Source organism: Borostomias antarcticus (assembly GCF_949987555.1).
Source record: "Borostomias antarcticus genome assembly, chromosome: 30".
NCBI classification, from domain to species: domain Eukaryota; kingdom Metazoa; phylum Chordata; class Actinopteri; order Stomiiformes; family Stomiidae; genus Borostomias; species Borostomias antarcticus.
Genome location: NC_140263.1, coordinates 5,794,175 through 5,810,442, shown reverse-complemented (window position 1 = coordinate 5,810,442; position 16,268 = coordinate 5,794,175). Strand labels below are relative to the sequence as shown.

The 16,268-nt window shown below is 44.6% G+C and overlaps 1 protein-coding gene across 1 annotated transcript; it reads left to right on the top strand.

Moving 5' to 3' along the window:
- Positions 1-8,379: 8,379 nt before the first annotated feature.
- tescb (tescalcin b) lies at positions 8,380-14,827 on the top strand (the record flags this gene model as incomplete). The annotated part of the gene is made up of 8 exons (XM_084460009.1): positions 8,380-8,443; positions 9,324-9,393; positions 9,702-9,782; positions 12,289-12,428; positions 12,667-12,728; positions 14,287-14,394; positions 14,497-14,544; positions 14,750-14,827. 8 exons carry the CDS (start codon positions 8,380-8,382, stop codon positions 14,825-14,827), a joined length of 651 nt encoding a protein of 216 aa, XP_084316135.1.
- Between the last annotated feature and the right edge of the window lie 1,441 nt (positions 14,828-16,268).

The window sequence follows — 16,268 nt, the reverse complement described above, 5'->3', positions numbered from 1 at the left end:
CAATACCGTAAAGTTTCTGTTGCAGCCACAGCATTAATGCCAATCACATACTGTAACTTAGTTGACAGAGAACTTGCTTGGAGTATAATGGCAAAGCCGCCATGATGTCATTCATGTTGATAATATTGTGACACATCCCTCCCTACCCAGATTGGATTTTAAAACCACATCAACAAAGCGTAGCTGAAGCTAATGAAAAATAAGTTCATCTTTTTTTTTTTTTCTCTCAATGTCATACTTCCATAAATCTGCCTTTTCCTGTTTTTTCCAGAATAAAATGAGATATTATGCATGGTGCATGGAATGGCATATGTCATTAATGGACCTGCCTTGTTGTCAAAGTGTTAATCAATATGTAGATTGGATTTAGATGGAAGTATCAAGACAAGCAGCCATGACAGTTTTACACACTATGTAGGTTCCCCCAAGCGTGTACCGTAGTTAGGCCAATTCTCACAACCTTTCTTAAAAAGACGGAGCAGTTCAATCCCATGGTTAGGGTAGCATGCTTGTCAGCACTAATGGAATCACTTTTTCTTGCTTTAGGCAGAGCGCCGGTCTGAGCAACCCGCTTGCATTCCACAAATAAAAGAACGGCCTTTCGATTTTGCTTTTTAAAGTACCATCTTTGATGTGAGCAGGGAGAGCAAACTCCTTCTGCCTACTAATGACAGTCATGGCCCTAAGGCCCTGTCTAAGACAGACAGACCAATCACAGTCATGGCCCTGTCTAAGACAGACAGACCAATCACAGTCATGGCCCTGTCTAAGTCCCTGTCTAAGACGGCAGACCAATCACAGTCATGGCCCTGTCTAAAACAGACAGTATCGGTCTGTTCTGTGAATGGTAAATGGTAAATGGACTGCACTTATATAGCGCTTTTCCACCTTAGCGGCACTCAAAGCGCTTTACAATGGCCTCTCATTCACCCATTCACACACACATTCACACACCAATGGCGGTAGCTGCCATGCAAGGTGCTAACCTGCTCATTAGGAGCAATTTGGGGTTAGGAGTCTTGCTCAAGGACACTTCGACATGTGGACAGTCGGAGCTGGGATTCGAACCACTGACCCTTCGATCACTGGCAGCAAGGCTATATTATCGCTTTACAGAACAGAAATAACCTCCAAACAATCTCTAAATCAATTATAATGTAAATGTAGTCATCTTAACCTTTTAACCAAGAAATCGTGTGCTCTGGATGAAAGATTCAAACTTAACGGCCAGTGTGAACGCAGTTTGTTGACTGTGTTTCAGTCGGAGTATCTTCACCCAAAACACAGAATAATCAAACCGAATCTATTCCAATAGTATTCCACTTCCTGTATCTTCCACTAGGGAGGAGGGAGATGCTATTTTATGCCGTCTAATCTCTACTCTGGCTCCCTTCCTCTCTCTTTCCATACTTTGATGGGGCATGGGGATTTTTTATTTTTACATTTTTTAACTTTAATAGCGTGCCAAGATTAATTCTAGGTATGTGTGCAGAGTCAGACTGAGGGTGGTATTCAGTGATGCGTGGACTTTTCAATTGCAAGGTTGACTGAGGTCCGTTTTCAATATTCCTTTACTGTAGTTCAACGTATTCAGTCCGTTATCTTGGCTCAGCACTTCCCAGCGCAGGGTTAGGGCAGTGAGATCAGGTCATAACACCACAGGCTACAGTACAGCTAGTCTTAATTAGTTTACAATCTGATGTGCCAGGCTTGTGGCAACTGTGTTGTAGGAAAAAAACATTTACTTTCACATCACATACATTTTATTTTTTATTTTTTTAAGTTAAATAGTCTGTTGGCACCACACCGCAATGAAATAGGCACTTTGAGATTGTCTCACAATGGAAATTGCTTCATAAATATAATGAATTATGATTATTATATCTAAGATCCAAATGAATGCTATTGGGGTCCACCAGTGTGTTGTCTGATTACAGCTGAAATAGCAATATAAAAGTACATTGGGATAGATAGACTCCCACAACAAGTACTGCTGGCTTCACAAGGGGAAATGTAATTCTGTTGAAGCTAGTTGTCACTGTCAACAACTAGCTGTGTCACACACACTGTTCATCCCATGAGGACATTTCATTCCTTAGAATTACACCACCAGTCCATTCTCTCACAACATCATTCTTATCCAGAAGAACAAACAATGGAATTGAGCTCAATCATAAACCACAAGCGTCTGAACCATCTTCTTTCCGAGTGCTCTGTTTGAACACGGGCGGTCAGCCAATTCCACTGGAGGAGGAGAGGTGGGCTGTGTGTGTGTGTGTGTGTGTGTGTGTGTGTGTGTGTGTGTGTGAGAGGGGGTAATATGGAGAGGCTGCGGGAAACGATACGGGGAGAGACAGGTGAACGCGGAGACAGAGAAGAGTGTGAGACGTGTCCTCAGTCTAGGCACCCCCAGGACGCTTGTCTCTCTCAGCAGCTGTTGTCTGGGAGCTGGAGGCAGCCCGGCAGCGCCCTGTCAACTCCCTCTCCCGTGCAGGTCTCTCTGCATGCAAAACAGACTGCTCTCTCTCTCTCTCTCTCTCTCTCTCTCTCCCTCTCCCCCTACCCATCCTCACCCACCCCTCATCCCCTCTCTCTCTCTCTCTCTCTCCCCCTACCCATCCTCGCCCACCCCTCATCCCCTCTCTCTCTCTCTCTCTCTCCCCCTACCCATCCTCGCCCACCCCTCAAATCCTCTCTCTCTCTCTGCCCCTCTCCATCCTCGCCCACCCCTCAAATCCTCATCCTCTCTCTCTCTCTCCCCATCCTCATCCTCGCCCACCCCTCAAATCCTCATTCTCTCTCTCTCTCTCTCTCTCTCCCTCCCCATCCTCGCCCACCCCTCAAATCCTCTCTCTCTCCCTCTCTCCCCATCCTCGCCCACCCCTCAAATCCTCTCTCTCTCCCTCTCTCCCCATCCTCGCCCACCCCTCAAATCCACTCTCTCTCTCTCTCCATCCTCGCCCACCCCTCAAACCCTTTCTCTCTCTCTCTCTCTCTCCCCATCCTCGCCCGCCCCTCAAACCCTCTCTCTCTCTCTCTCTCTCCCCATCCTCGCCCACCCCTCAAACCCTCTCTCTCTCTCTCTCTCTCCCCATCCTCGCCCACCTCCCAAATCCTCTCTCTCTCTCTCTCTTTCTCCCCATCCTCGCCCACCCCTCAAACCCTTTCTCTCTCTCTCTCTCTCTCCCCATCCTCGCCCACCCCTCAAATCCACTCTCTCTCTCTCTCTCCATCCTCGCCCACCCCTCAAATCCACTCTCTCTCTCTCCCCATCCTCGCCCACCCCTCAAATCCTCTCTCTCTCTCTCTCTCTCTCTCCCCATCCTCACCCCCCCCTCAAATCCTCTCTCTCTCTCTCTCTCCCCATCCTCACCCACCCCTCATCCCCTCTCTCTCTCTCTCTCTCTCCCCATCCTCACCCCCCCCTCAAATCCTCTCTCTCTCTCTCTCTCTCCCCATCCTCACCCCCCCCTCAAATCCTCTCTCTCTCTCTCTCTCTCTCTCCATCCTCACCCACCCCTCAAATCCTCTCTCTCTCTCCCCATCCTCGCCCACCCCTCATCCCCTCTCTCTCTCTCTCTCTCTCCCCATCCTCACCCCCCCCTCAAATCCTCTCTCTCTCTCTCTCTCCCCATCCTCGCCCACCCCTCAAATCCTCTCTCTCTCTCTCTCTCCCCCCATCCTCGCCCACCCCTCAAACCCTCTCTCTCTCTCTCTCTCTCCCCATCCTCGCCCACCCCTCAAACCCTCTCTCTCTCTCTCCCCTTCCCCATCCTCGCCCCCCCCTCAAATCCTCTCTCTCTCTCTCTCTCTCTCTCCATCCTCGCCCACCCCTCAAATCCTTTCTCTCTCTTTCTCCCCATCCTCGCCCACCCCTCAAATCCTCCCTCTCTCTCTCTCCCCATCCTCACCCACCCCTCAAATCCTCTCTCTCTCTCTCTCTCTCTCTCTCCCCATCCTCGCCCACCCCTCAAATCCTCTCTCTCTCTCTCTCTCTCTCCATCCTCACCCACCCCTCAAATCCTCTCTCTCTCCCTCTCTCTCTCTCCCCATCCTCACCCACCCCTCAAATCCTCTCTCTCTCTCTCTCTCTCTCTCTCCCCATCCTCACCCACCCCTCAAATCCTCCCTCTCTCTCTCCCCATCCTCGCCCACCCCTCAAATCCTCTCTCTCTCTCTCCCTCTCCCCATCCTCGCCCACCCCTCAAACCCTCCCTCTCTCTCTCTCTCTCTCTCTCTCTCTCCCTATACGATCCCTGTTGCGGTCGTTGTTTATGTTTCGTTCGCTCGTCGTCACTGCAAACGAGAGCAACCTCAGTGCCTCTCGAGCATAAATAAAGGTTTGAAATGAAAAATGAAATACACATTTATATTCCCTGTCTCGTACCGACGCTACCCGCACCGACCTGGAACATTCTTCTGTCCATACTGTTTGAGTGTGCTCTGTAGCATTCCCTCGTCATACCCATCAACACCCCCCCATAGGAAATGATGCAGCCCAAGTTTATTTATATATCACATTTCAGCCACAGGGCAATTCAAGGTGCTTTACATGAGACATTAAAAGCATTTAAACAAAAAGCAAGACATTATAGACATTTAAAACAAAAGGCAGGACAAATTAAAAGCATTAAAACAAAAAGCAAGTCATTATAGACATTTAAACAAAAAGCAGGACAAATAGAATACAGGAATAAAAGTTACGGTGCAGTATACTGATAAACATAGCTCCTCTTAGAAAGCAGTGGCAAAAAGAAAAGTCTTCAGGCTTGTAAGAGAAGAACATTTCAAGGAGAGAGGGAGCGAGGATCCTTCATGTATCCAGGGAGATTGACTATGTATTAGACGGCTCTGCTTGGACATTTCCCAGTGCAGGAAAATGAATGAATATGTCTTAAATTGATTGACCTGTGCAGCGTGTAAGATTCTCTTCTCCCCTCAGCTGTCAGAAACCATTCGCTAAGGGAGAACTAGACCATGTCAGACAATCTCTTTGCTCCATACCAATTTAAAGTTAGGCATGCAGGCAATACATATGTATAAAGTTAGGTAATTGATAAGAAGTTTTCTGCTGACTCTAGTATAGTTTATTCTTGTTATACTCTGAAGGGAGTGTGTCTCTGTGACTGACCCAGGATCTGTCTGCTGTTATACTCTGAATGGAGTGTGTCTCTGTGACTGACCCAGGATCTGTCTGCTGTTGTACTCAAAAAATCTTGAGTCTGATCTACAATTCTGTTCCGGCATAATACTTCCTCTCGACCATTGACTCTTCAATACCATCCATCATTTATCAGTAATGTACCATGTATCTACCGACAGTGTCCATTACTTACATTGGTGACTTAGCTATTCATGTTTTAACTGGTTAGACCAGGCCTGTTAAGAATGCAAGAAGTCGACAAGAGAAAGGGAGCTGGAAACATCACAAGGCTGGATCTGTTTAGAGCTCGTCTTCACCTACCTCCGGAAATGTGCACCCTAATTTCCCTGAGAGACAATCTAAGAGCTATTTGCCAACAGAGGGCCATAAATCAGTTAGAGGGATGTGATAAAGAACCTGTTTAAATGGGCGCAGCTCGAACTACAAATGGTTCTCAGAGAGCACAGACCTCCACCCACGAATGCATGTTGTGGCTCTGTGAGCACATGTGTGCAAGAGGTTTGGTATCGCTGCATTCGTTAAGTCAAGAGCTGTATGCCAGTCCAAACCGTGTCTCTGATCTTCCCATGTTGCGATGTGGTTTCATATTTCCCATATGGAGGTGACTGGTCTGCCATGTTTGGACAGCTCATGGACCCACTCCTTGATTCGGACCCACTCCAAAATTGATTGGGTTCTATATTGGCCGACTCAAAAAACTCAGAAAACATTCTGGTCGTTTTGGCGTAATCCTAGTCCAAAAAATGAATGGAGGTGAATGTCCAGCCAGGCCGTGTTTGGCCGGCGTGTGGACCTGCCCCGTGATTTGAATCTGCTCCAGAATCTAAAGCGTTGTTCGATGACCCATGCTACACCCCTTTAAATGTCTTCTACAGGCCTCCGAATAACACCAAAGTGATCTCGGTGAGTCAAACGTCTTATAATATGTCGTAAATAAGGTCCAGGTTGTCAAAAACGAGCATTCTCCTTTAAACCAAGTATAATACTTTCATAGTAGGCTCTCTCTATCCGTTACCAGGAGCCGGACCCTGCTGGTGGGGGGAAAACACTGAACATTTTGGCAAACAGATCCGGAACATTCCAGTGGTATAATTCTCTGAGTCTGGGCAGCCATTCATGTACAGTACGTCGTTGGGCTGAGCTGGTGGGTTGGCAGGCGGGGGCTGGTTCTGCTCTACACAGTGAGGCGCCATCTTGACTGAACTGATCTTACAGCCACACAAGACTGATGAAGGCACAGCACGTACACATCACCACGAACAGCCCCGCAAGCGGTCTGAGCGCACGTTCTCTCTGTGGACGGACAGCAGAGCGGAACGGGGTAAATGCCTACAGCAAAAGAACCGGAATAATAGAGATAATAGAAACTCTTACGTGGGGAGCATGTCTAAGGACGGGGTGAGGAGCGAGTTCACAGAGTCAATAAACAGACACTGTGGATGCATACCACCTGTAAAGACAAAAACACAGATTTTTATAAGATCTTTTTCATCACAATCTGTGTTTTGTGGCATCCTCCCTGCAGCCGGGGGGCAGTAGCGCGCACCGAAAGGCAATCCCAGCACAACACAACCCGATTCAGCACCATGGACAGCGTGGACAGTTTGCAGCCCACCTCAGGCCACGTCAGCACCAGGGACAGCGTGGCCAGCTAGTGGACTGGTCTACCAGCCTTTCCTGGTTACTACAGCAAGTTGAGTGACCAGCTCTGCCTGGGAGAGCACCAGCTGAAACCACTCAACGTATGAGTCACATCCACCTTCAAAAGCCCCGACCGGGAAGCCAACAATAGTCTTGGACTCGGTGAGTATCGGCAGATTGCATAGCTGTCAACACTCTTTTTGGCTGTTCTTTCTAGTCTTTCAGAGGGCGCTGCTGTACCCATCCTGGACTCCTCCCAGCACGACTGAGGACACCGGAAAGCCGAGAGGAGCCGGACGTTTGATTTTTGTTGACCCTTTCTTGATGTTTTTTGGTTTTTCCACAATAAAAGCGCTAAAAGGTGCTAATTAGCCCTCTGCCTTGAACCAAGCTGTGAAAGTGAAGACACAAGAGAGAGAAGACAGTGGTCACATCTAATCCAGTAGCGTGATAAAAGTGTTTTAGCATACTAAGAGAGCAGGGGTGCGTTTCCCAGAGGCATCGTAGCGCCACGTTCATCGTGAGAAGGAGTTAGGTCCCCCTGTAGGTAGTGAGGCGTTTCCCAGTCTTCTTGGCCAAGGTACAATTTGAGTGCATCGTATGTTACTGGATCTGACAAGATACTGTTCATCTGCCCTTTTATCACACACACACACACATACATACACATACATACACACACACACACACACACACACACACACACACACACACACACACACACACACACACTCCCTCTCAACCAGTCGTCTTTCATACATTACTAAGATCATTCTTAAAATAGGTATGGAAATTCTGCCACCATGTGGCATGTTGTAGTAACTGCATTATTTTTAAATAAAAAAAAGTCTAGCATATGATATTCCAACACAACTCAATTGTAGCATTGACAAGTCGCCTAAAGACTATAATTCTCCAATTGAATAGAATTTTTTTTACACAATGCAACAATTCATTTACTTCATAAGCAAATCTGCTTGATAAATAACTATTTTAAACAGGCGTTATGCAACAAATGAGTGAAGAGTTCCAATCGAGATCAATAAAGCAACATTAGGTCGGATGTTTTAATGGCCTACAAGATAATCTTCGATATTATTATGTTTTCACACTAGTTTATAATTTCAATCTACAGGCTAATAGACTACTGAATTATAATTTCAACCTCATTTTTTGAAGCCAATAGACTTACGGCCTACTGGATTGTGCAGGGAACAGGTCTGGTATAATGTGAGTGCACAATAAGCAGCAGGAGAAGACCAGGACCAGCCTGGATGAATCTGCTTCTACTATAAAACTGCAGCATCTTCTATTGCAAACTTGCGGAAATGCGCGTTGTGCAGATCGAGGCTACAACCTGAAATAGACCTGAAATAGACCTGAAATAGACCTGAAATAGACCTCGGATGATCGGTCGGATGTGTTGAAAAGATAGACCTGTAACCGGAGCCGGGGCGACGCGGTACTGAACCGGGATCAGCTCAACTACCGGCATCCCGTTAACCCGACCCGGGTTGATTAGTACCAGACGAGGTTTTCATGCGTTTGTCTTGGTCGGAAGGGCTGTTTGAGTTATGGGAGCTTTACAATCCTTACCTGGTGAACCTGAATACCTAGATCTGGCTGAGAAGACAGGGTGTAAGTATGAATCATGTATCCTAGGCCTGGCAGCGTATTACATTAGGAATATCTGTCCTCACACACGTTTGGGATATTGCAATATGTTGGATCAATTAGTCTGTACAATAGGCTAGATGTGAACTAGTTGTTGTTTAGCTGTTGTCAAGCCTGAACTGTATATCAGAGAGTGATATTTAAATGTACAAATGAGGATGTTTCTGCAGTGTCCTCTCTAGGATATGACCAGCCCAAGACTATGAGATGTCTGTTTGGTTATTAAAACAATGGAATGTCCTTCTTGCGACTCTCAGAGGAAAGAAGATGGTGGTCATCATAGCATACAGTAGCATACAGTAGCCTATCACTACAGCTCCATTAAAAAAAAAAAAACTGCATTTGCCACGAGTGAAAAACGTGTGAATAATTCAGATCTCAAGCTGCATACTCAGGAGGTAGGGGTGTAAGTTTAACAGAGTATGCTCGAAAAGGACACTGAATAATGGATGAGACACCTGTGTATGAAGCAGTTACACTACCATCAATGAGTCCATGACCATTCAAGTACACAGAAGATCACTGCTAAAAGAGTTTTCCTTCAATATGCTTTTCAGGTTGGACATATTATAGGGACCAGGGAGAATGCAAAACCAGACAGTTTACATATCATCTGAGTATTCAGATCTGCTTTTCTCATGATCAAAGATGCATTATTTAAACACACACTAGACCTACATGCTAGACCTCTTATATACCGGTACTGTGGGTAGAATGGGCTGATATGATGTGTGTATTGGACTCGTTATGACTAATATGATGTGTGTATAGGACTCGTTATGACTAATATGATGTGTGTATTGGACTCGTTATGACTCTGGACTTTTTTGCCCCTTGTCCATAGTCTCCCCGGAGCAGATTGGAATCCTTCACAAGCGCTTCAAGCAGCTGAGCCACAACAAGGACACATTGCAGTAGGAATACAGTCAACACAATTACTCTTAAAAAAGCCTAATTCAACACATCGTTCATTCTGGTGTCCCTGTTTTATTTCAGAGGCCCAACCATGTCTTTTGTATTAACTCTGTTCTGATTACACAGAGGTGTGGCTGTGTTTCTTCGTGTTGATCATTGTCCCTCCCATTTCCTTAGCTTTGACAGGAAAGCAGCCTAACAGGTTTTGTGTGTCTGAGTATTTCCACTTTGCAAAGCTGTATGTGTTCATTTGCATACTGTAAATACAGTAGGTTGTTATATATTAACTTGTCTTGTGTACTTATAGGAGAGAAGACCTGAACACAATTCCAGATCTGGCATGCAATCCAATCCGATCCCAAATCATAGAGGCCTTCTTTGACAAAAGGTGCATTGTTTGTTACTGTTCATTTACTTAATGTGTATATACTAATAAGTAAGTGAGCGACTCCAATTGCTATGTAGCTTACTGTACATGCTATAGTAAGATATCCTGTGTGGTAGAGTGGCTTCTGCCTTGCTGGCAGGCCTCCAGTGAGCAACACAGATGCAGTGTCCTCATTTGACACAGGATGCAGTTGCGGTATCCTCATTACATTGTGATCTCTTTATCCAAAGCGACTTGACAATGTTTTCTGAGCTAGTGTTGAGCTAGTGTTGAGCTAGTGTTGAGCTAGTGTTGAGCTAGTGTTGAGCTAGTGTTGGGCTAATGTTGAGCTAGTGTTGGGCTAGTGTTGAGCTAGTGTTGGGCTAGTGTTGGGCTAGTGTTGAGCTAGTGTTGGGCTAGTGTTGGGCTAGTGTTGGGCTAGTGTTGAGCTAGTGTTGGGCTAGTGTTGGGCTAGTGTTGAGCTAGTGTTGGGCTAGTGTTGAGCTAGTGTTGGGCTAGTGTTGGGCTAGTGTTGGGCTAGTGTTGAGCTAGTGTTGAGCTAGTGTTGGACTAGTGTTGGGCTAGTGTTGGGCTAGTGTTGAGCTAGTGTTGGGCTAGTGTTGAGCTAGTGTTGGGCTAGTGTTGAGCTAGTGTTGGGCTAGTGTTGAGCTGGTGTTGAGCTAGTGTTGAGCTAGTGTTGGGCTAGTGTTGGGCTAGTGTTGGGCTAGTGTTGAGCTAGTGTTGAGCTAGTGTTGAGCTAGTGTTGAGCTAGTGTTGGGGTCTCAACCTTTCAGTCCCTAGTGAGACCCTCTGGCCACTGGGCTAGCTGCTGCCTGTTTGAAATGACAAGGCAACTATAAAGAGAATAGGCAGCACTCCAAATTCGTTGGTTTAATTTTCCACACAGATGTTTTGGGCAGTGCGTTTCCTCAGCGTGTTTAATTGCGATGTAGTCAGTTCACACAGGTGTGGTAATTAGGGTCCTCGCGGCCTCAGCTGTCCGTCCCTCTTGTATTTACCATTATTCTGAATCTTCGTCCTAGGAAGTTTGACTTCCCATGCATGAAAAATCACTAAACTTTGCACATGGGTCCAGTCCTACTGTATGCTAGAAGTCCTCAACTGGCATTGGGGGCCAATAGTCCTGATGGTGGCGCTACATCAACCGTCTAAAGTTTAAAACTTAAAATCATAAAAAATCATATCAATTAAATCAATCAAATGGCTAAATTGACTCTGATTGAGAGGACACCTGTGCCACTGATTGTTTGATTGGTTTCCTCCTGTCTTGTTAGTCTGTGTGTATATAACCTACATGTAGCTCCTCCAGTCCTGTTCTTTGTCTGTTGGTGTACGTTTGTAAGCTTTGACTTCTGTTCTTCACTTGTTGAGTACCTTGGTTTCATTGATTAGTCTTTGGTTTAGTTTTTTACCCCTCGTAGTGCCTTAAACATTTAGTGGAAACTCGTTAGACTTGCCCTCGGTGTAACTTGGTGAGTTCATGCCCAGGGTGATGGAGAATAAAAATTGTATGTGCTTTGTGACACGATTTTAAAGATGGTCACTTCTGGTCTAGTTCTGATGAGGCTCATGTATTTGTCATTTGTCTCTTCTTCCTTCTACCTCATCTATACTTCCCCATAGTGTCATTTATCTTAGTTATTGGCCTTTATGCACAGTTTGTCCAGTATCCCAGTATAGTTTTACTTTGTATTTTTAAAACGTCACCCTCTAGTTGAAATGCTTAGCTCTGAGCTAGATCAGGCCAGCGTGTTCCTAATGTGTAGCAGGTACAGTCACTGTTCATCTTGTTTGTGTCTTCATTCGACCAGTCTTGTCTGCTAATCAATCCAATCAATTCAGTCGGTGGATCCATGCTCAGTCCAGAGTCCCACAGCTCATTCCCATCACAGTATGTAGGTCTACTAACATGTTTATCCAGAACTCCTACGATGTCAATAAGCTGACATTCCTTTTATTTTTTTTAGTTTCTCATCTGATGCTCCCCTCATTCACTGCAAAATCTCCAATGTTCATGAAAAAGGACATTTCAATGACTCTCAAATACAATTTGACAGTAATTGGAATTCTGTCAAACTATTGCTCATATGGAGAGAAAAAAAATACACTACCCGTACCCAGAATAAAGATGCTAAAGCATACTCAGGCATTGTACTGTTTGGATTTCACACACATGATTTCAAAGATATTTTTTGTGGTAATCATTACCACACCTGTGTGAACTGATTACATTACCATTTGTCACACAAAAAAAAGGCGCTGCCCGAAATGTCCACATGGCAAATAAAGCAAACTAGCGAATTTGGAGTGCTGCCTATTCTATTATTCATAATATATTAAATTTATTTGGTTGAGCACCCAGTCATCCAAATACTGTTAAAGACTTAGTGAGTTGATCCCATTATACAGGCAGCTTATTTGAGTTACCCTGGGTGGGGATGCCCCTACAGGCATAATCACACACTAGTTCATGTTTGCTTCTCTTTTTTTGGGGGGGCGCTTCTAGAAACCTCCGTCAGAACGCCACGGGCACCGTGGAGGAGATTGGCTTCGAGGAGTTCCTGGTCGTCATGTCGCATTTCCGACCCCCGTCGCTGCACATGACAGAGGAGCAGCGCGAAGGCGTCAGGAGAGAGAAGCTTCGCTGTCAGTAACATCTCAACAAACATTCCTACTCATAAGACCAAGCATCACATGTTCAGTTATGAATGTTACAGTATGACATGCTGTAGAAATACCGTAGCCGTAGTATATTCTCTGTGAATGCGTGTTATAATACTGTATTGATATCATGCATCGTATCGTGAGATGAGTATCATCACATCCTCAACGTTGAACAAACACAGAAGCTCATGGTGTAACGCTTCCTTGTTTTGCTCTGCAGTCCTGTTCAACATGCACGACACCGATAATGATGGAACTATAACTCTGGAGGAGTACAGACATGTAAGTTGAGCTGAGCCTGCAACCCTACACTACATACACAACTCTACACTACATACACAACCCTGCACTACCCTACACAACCCTACACAACCCTACCCTACACTACCCTACACTACCCTACACAACCCTACACTACCCTACACAACCCTACACAACCCTACACAATCTTACACAACTCTACACTACATACACAACCCTACACAACTCTACACTACATACACAACCCTACACAACTCTACACAACTCTACACAACTCTACACAACCCTACACAACTCTACACTACCCTACACTACCCTACACAACTCTACACAACCCTACACAACCCTACACAACCCTACACAACCTTACACAACCCTACACAACCCTACACAACCCTACACTACCTACACTACCCTACACTACCCTACACAACCCTACACAACCCTACACAACCCTACACTACCCTACACAACCCTACACAACTCTACACAACCCTACACAACCCTACACAACCCTACACAACCCTACACTACCTACACTACCCTACACTACCCTACACAACCCTACACTACCCTACACAACCCTACACAACTCTACACAACTCTACACAACCCTACACAACCCTACACTACCCTACACAACCCTACACTACCCTACACAACTCTACACAACCCTACACAACTCTACACTACCCTACACTACCTTCACAATCCTACACAACCCTACACAACCCTACACTACCCTACACTACCTACCAGGGGCAGACTGGCCATCGGGAGCAATTTTCGGGCGCAGCACCCCCCCCCCGTCAACAAATCATGCAGCACCCCCCCCCCCCCCCCCCACCCCGTCAACAAATGGCTACCTACACAACCCGACACCACATCACATCCTTTGTTCAAAGTGTTAGGGTACATTACAGCCACAGAGAACGACGTGACTCGTTCATTTGACAGCAGTGCAGAGTATTAAATGTCATTATAGCCTCGCGTCACCAGTCTCTCCTGGGGGAGAAGAGGCTGGTATCTATTTACTTCACGGCCTTAAGCCCCGCCCCCTCATCCGGCTCGAGCCTGTAGAGCCCGCCTCCAACATCCGCTTGCTTTATTTTTCCTTAACCGGTAGTTCTCCTCACATCTTCTTTTACAATTTTCGTCGGTGTTATGCCTGGTGATGCCATCGCGAATGTTATCTACTCCAAACTTCACCATGTGCAGCCTACAGTAAAAACATTACAACAACTGTTGGCCTGGGTTAATACTCTTTTCTGATTGGCCAGCAGACGTGCGTTAAAACCGTGTATACGCACACGTAGTTCGGCTGAAGTTTAGTTACCGATCTAAATTAATGCGCCGGCTTTGACAGCAACACAAATGAGCTAATCCGCTTCGCGTCATACCTAACAACGCCCCCTAGCTGTTATCACTATAACACACGGCCTCTCGTGGTTTATTGCTTAATTAACGCACACCTATGATTATCCCTTCCTTATCTGGGAGAGCAGGTGTTGTGCAGCGTGTTGTGCAGCGTTCAGTAACGTGTGTGTCCAACGCTGTGCTGTCCCTGCCGGGGCTGTAGGTGGTGGAGGAGCTGCTGTCTCGTAGCGGAGCCCTGGGGAAGGAAACGGCGAAGGGCATCGCAGACGCCGCCATGCTGGAGGTGGCCAGTATCTCCATGGGACATATGGTATCTGACCAGCGTTACTGTTCATGAACATTCACCCACTGTGACACACCATGTTTTATGCTTTTATACGTTGTAGAAAATTACAATCTTTTCATTTTTAAGGAGCCAGATGAGTTTTACGAGGGGATAACTTTCGAGCATTTCCTAAAGGTATGTGTTTTTAATAAGTCATTGTGTTTCATGTGCCGTGCGTTGAAAGTACATTGAGATCAGCGTGCACAAGTGAGGATGTGGCCATGTACCTTCGTTGTCGTTTTATAGTTTGAGTTTTGATGTTGATCATGTTTTTGGGGTTTCTTATTTTGGTTTGCACGTACGGTCTTACGACATTGCAACACACATTTCTTTTTTTTAGATTCTGAAGGACCTTGAGATTGAGTCAAGGATGAACATTCGCTTTTTGAACATGGATACAACCACGCTATGCAAGTGACAACCACCCTATGCAAGTGACGAGCAGCCAGAGTGCTGGTCCTACTGTATAGCATCTATCTATAGCACTATGCACTTCCTGGAAGCTCTCTTTGATACTGTAAGTGGGTTATTAGGTCACACTCCATGGTTAATGGTCTGGGTTTGGGGTTTATTTGATCTTATCTAGTTGCCTTGACGCTAACAAATCTTTAAAAAGCTTCAAATATAGGCTCATGTTGTATGTATAGATAACTATGCAAAACTATACTGAACTAAACTATACTAAACTATATTTTGCATGCTGTTGCTCAATATTTAATGTAAGATTATGCACTGAATGTTGAAGATTAATATTAACAATAGTCAGTTCAACTACAATGCAGGTAAACAATCATAAGTCAGACTACAGTAAGCAATAATCAATTATCCCTGTATGAAGTACAACACATGTTCACATACAGTATGGTTGCTCAAGTTTATTATTTAGGTATATTTTGATGTAATAGTAATAATAATTATCCAAAATACACCAACTGTTATATTCATTGAACATGATCATAATTTGATATTATTGCACTAAACATCCCAACATTTCTATGGTACTATAGCATGTAGCTTCACAAGGGATTATTGATATGATTTTTTTTTGTTTTTGTTTTCAGTATATTTGTTAGATCATATAACTGGCCAATTAAAAGACAGGTTTGTTACCAGTTCCTGGCACTATACTACTGAGGAGTATTGGCACCAGGTATCCAACGCTATCACACTTTGTGTGTAAAGGCTTGTGCAAATGTTCCATGACACTGAAGACAGATTTCTTGGTGGAAGCTTCAATCAATCAATCAATCAATCAATCAATCAATCAATCAATCAAAGCTTTATTTGTATAGCACATTTCATACCCAGAGGCAACACAATGCGCTTAATTCTTAATTACAGGACATTTATATTGTAAGCCATTTTTGTATTTTGTATTATTTTATTTTCAAAGCATTTAGAAACGGAATGTTGCTTAACATGTTTTGTCCTATTGTAATTTCATTACCGTTCCATACAACCAAAAGATGCAGCATGCATGACTGATGATTCAGGAACTTAGAGCTACTTGCACTATCACTGTAGTTTGGTCTGTGCTGCCCCCTAGAGACCAAAGAAGTGAATAACTATTTTTCAAATTCAATATTTTAGATTAATGGTCTTTATTATATTTATGCACAATATGTGCACTGTGCAAATGTGTGTTTTAAAGTAAATATCAGCAAATATTAATATATTGTTCTATCTTTGCTCATTAAAGCTATTTGATTGAGTGCAGTTTCATGTTTTGTCTCAAGTGTGTCCCTGCAATGTGCATAATAATTCAAGCCTATGTTCAGTACATCATAGGTTTTGAAATAAAATGTGAAATTGCAAAATATCATTATATTGTATATCATTTTATAATGAATATGCCATTT